Genomic DNA, 3,697 nt, shown 5'->3' with positions numbered 1-3,697 from the left:
GGCAAATATTTTCTGTACAGCGATAATTGGTGGCGCTATATAAATAAATGATGATGATGGCCTAAATCGTGAGCCCACATTCGTAAGCCTACTGGATGCATATATTCAAGTTAATAAACTAAACTCTTAGAAATTTCCTTACCCGTTAAAGAATTTCTATTAATATAAAATATGTGTAACCCTTTATTTACCATAATTTGCATCCCATTAATTCATCCTACATATTTTTCTTTTCCTAGATAGGGTGGGAAGACAAAGAATCATCTCTTGCCATTTCAGAATGGTAAATTCAACAATATTCTACAACAATGTGACTCAAGGGTCCGTTTCAAGCAACAAAATGACCGATGCTCTGAAAATCTTTCTTGAGACACTAACAATCATTTGTTTCTGCATTTTCCTCTACTTCATCCTTCTCATTCTCCATCTTTACTTCACCACTCCTCATGTCCGAGAAAACGCTCGATACGTCCTCTTTGTCCACATGCTGATCAATGACACATTATATCTTGTTTCAGGGCTGATTCTCTTACTGGCTTCCCTGTCCTTGATATACCTCCCTGTGCCTCTTTGTTATGTCATTATCACTCTGACATCAGTTACATTTAGGATTACACCCTACAATTTGGCAGCCATGGCTCTGGAACGCTATGTAGCCATTTGTTTCCCTCTAAGACATGTAACGCTTTGTACATCACAAAGATCTAATTATGTCATTGCCATCATATGGGTAATTGGTCTAATCCCAAATTTAGCCGATTTAATTATCCTGAGCACCTCAGCTAAGACAATTTTCTCTCTTAAAGTTATATGCAACTGGCAACCATTAACAGTGAATCTTGTGCAACATATGATAAAATCCAATACTCTTATCATTAGCTTAATTTTGGTAGGGCTCATAATAGTGTTTACCTACGTCAGAGTGATGTTTATAGCAAAGAACATGAGCTCAGGCAGAAATTCTGCCTTCAAAGCCGGTAAAACCCTCATGCTCCACGCGTTTCAGTTTCTGTTATGTTTGTTGTCTTTAACTTCATCATTTATGGAAAATTACTTTAGAGATTATTCCTATTTATCTACAGTTAACTTTCTCCTGCTAATGTGCCTGCCAAGGTTTCTCAGCCCATTCATTTATGGGTTAAGGGACAAAGTGTTTGGTAAATTTATTACAAAATTTAAATTTGCAAAACATTAGGGGTTAGACATTTAATAACTTCATGTTAAAGTACACATAAATTCATCTCTTGTTTATAAATATACACACATTACAAAACAGATGCATAGCACTTGATATGTCAACTAAAGCCTAAATATAATTATTATATAAATTATATATGTTATAGAAATCATATGTCAGTTCCAGACATCAAGCAAATATTTATATTTTGCAGAACAATTCTACAGATAAAAGTACAGTGCATAGTCTGCATAGATTGAACGCATAACAATTTGGAAAATGACATAGTTTCACCAGAAAGTGAAACAATTAGGAGAGACAATTACAAAAGTAGATTTTAGTGTCACACACAAACCAATGACTTATAAACATTCCATTGAGATTATCAATTTGCTGTGCGACTTTGAAGTAAGACGGGATTATGATTTATCTTTTTCGTTTTGTTTGAAAAGAATGCAGCAACTGATCTTTATTGAATTCATTTTGATTGTGGTATTTCTATGAATCATGTATTTTTATATAATCATATAATAATAAAGAGTTTTGTGTGATATAATGTTTTATTAACTATCATCATTCTATTAATAATCTACAAATTATCTATCAACTAACCTTGTGTATACATTTGTTGTCTATTTTAGTTTTGTATGCAGGAATTTTTGTGTGTATGTATGTATAGATAAACTTTCATCAATTTTAATACTGAGAATTCTTTTATTTTAATTGGGTGGATTATGAATTGGAGAACTAATTATTAGTTTTTTTCATCTTTTTATTTACTCGACACTGTTACCTGATTAGCAAAAATATATTGTATAATTTATTGATTAAGCAGCTTTTGTTTCCTATTTTATATAATTAATTTTGTGCATGAATAATGTCAAAATAAATCCTCAAAGAATTATTAGAGCAAATAAATCCATATTGAACAACTTTGAGGCTAAATGTCAGGGTCCAAAACTCCTTGGTGGTGCTTTCTCTGTACAAAGGAAGGACATTTACTTCAGACAAATAATGTTTTTGAGGAGAAACTCTGACATGTTTGCTGCATTAGCTCCGTCCATTCAATAAAATTAGCATTTGTTGCTCTGTGTGCATTGTTTAACAAGGCCGTGTTCCTCTGCTTATATCAATAAATATATTCCATCTGTACCAAATTTAAAAGCTACAATTTGTGAATATAGGTAAAAAGACTTCGGTACAAAATATAGAATGCAGATTTCAACATGGTCGCACTCCTTTACCATGATTGATAGCCGGCGCCTTGTTATTATACATATAGTCCTTCATGGAAATATTTAAGGAGATATGGACAACCTCATTGTTAGTATATTGTCTTGAGCATCTTGTTGGTATTTTGCTAGGATAGAAACACAATACAGGAAAATTCTAATGATCGGCTACTTACCAACAACAGGAAAAAAGAAAATCCTGATCAGCATGCTGATTCATCTTTACACACTGTACATGATGCCCTCAGATTTGTGCTCTTCATCTGTCAAAACCATTGGCTGCAAGCTGTCCTGGGTTATGGGTTATGGTGTCAGTGCTGACAGCTTATGTGGAGCATCAATTGTGTGTCCCCAGCTTTATCATTAAATATTCCATAACAGGCATATTGACTATAGAACACATTATACATCTGCAGGTGCTGCATTGTAATGTGATTTTTACAATGAAAAGTTCAGCCTGGGGGACAAGACTCAACTCAGCAGCCTATTTTTAAGGACAAAGAGTACTGGTGGCCTATTGACCCAGCCCAAGATAGCCCTCTATGGGACCGGCCACCCTACCCCCCAGCTCAGCCTACCCCTGAAAAGGACACTCACATGCAAACACACAACACTTTATAGCTAAAGAAGACTTTGCTTCAAAACCACATTACATGAGGGTCGCCATATGGAACCCTGAAGATTACTCTCCACCCAGAAACATCAGAGAACCCTGATCCCGTCACTTCCACTTGGAACCCGCTCTCGATGCCACTCTTCCCCAGATACCACCAGTGACAGGTGATGCCAAACATCACTTAATAGCTAAATTGTTGTTCCACTTCTGCAGATTGCATACACACTGCAGAATTCTAACAACATTATACCACCGTTGAACAACATTTTCAAGTCAGTTTGAAAACCTCAATCAATGATTTTATGTTATTTGGAATGATAATTGGTCATCATTCCAGGGTACACACTATGTTTATCGTCTGATTGGCCCGATAATTGGCTAAAAATGCAGAAATGTGTACCTAATCATAGTGTACACTTTATACTGGACTTAGCATTTAGAACAAAGAACCATTGTTTCATTAAAAGCAGCCAGGTGGGTGCCTTTGCATAATGAAATGTAATTAAATCAGCAGGAGTTATGCAGGGAAGGAGACAAAGGGGTAAATGTATCAAGATCAGAGTTTTCCAGCGAGTTTGAAAAACCAATCACATTCTAGTTATCATTTATTTAGTACATTCTACAAAATGACAGCTAGAATCTGATTGGTTGCTATAGGCAACATCTCCACTT

At 35.2% G+C, this 3,697-nt stretch overlaps 1 protein-coding gene across 1 annotated transcript; it reads left to right on the top strand.

The window, feature by feature from the left end:
* Positions 1–280: 280 nt before the first annotated feature.
* Positions 281–1,195, top strand: LOC142139772 (odorant receptor 131-2-like). The gene has a single exon (XM_075197643.1). The coding sequence runs from the start codon at positions 281–283 to the stop codon at positions 1,193–1,195; it is 915 nt and encodes a 304-aa protein (XP_075053744.1).
* The last annotated feature ends 2,502 nt before the right edge of the window (positions 1,196–3,697 follow it).

Source organism: Mixophyes fleayi, chromosome 2 (assembly GCF_038048845.1).
Source record: "Mixophyes fleayi isolate aMixFle1 chromosome 2, aMixFle1.hap1, whole genome shotgun sequence".
NCBI classification, from domain to species: domain Eukaryota; kingdom Metazoa; phylum Chordata; class Amphibia; order Anura; family Limnodynastidae; genus Mixophyes; species Mixophyes fleayi.
Note: the sequence above shows the minus strand (reverse complement) of the source record. Positions and strands in the feature narration are given on the sequence as shown.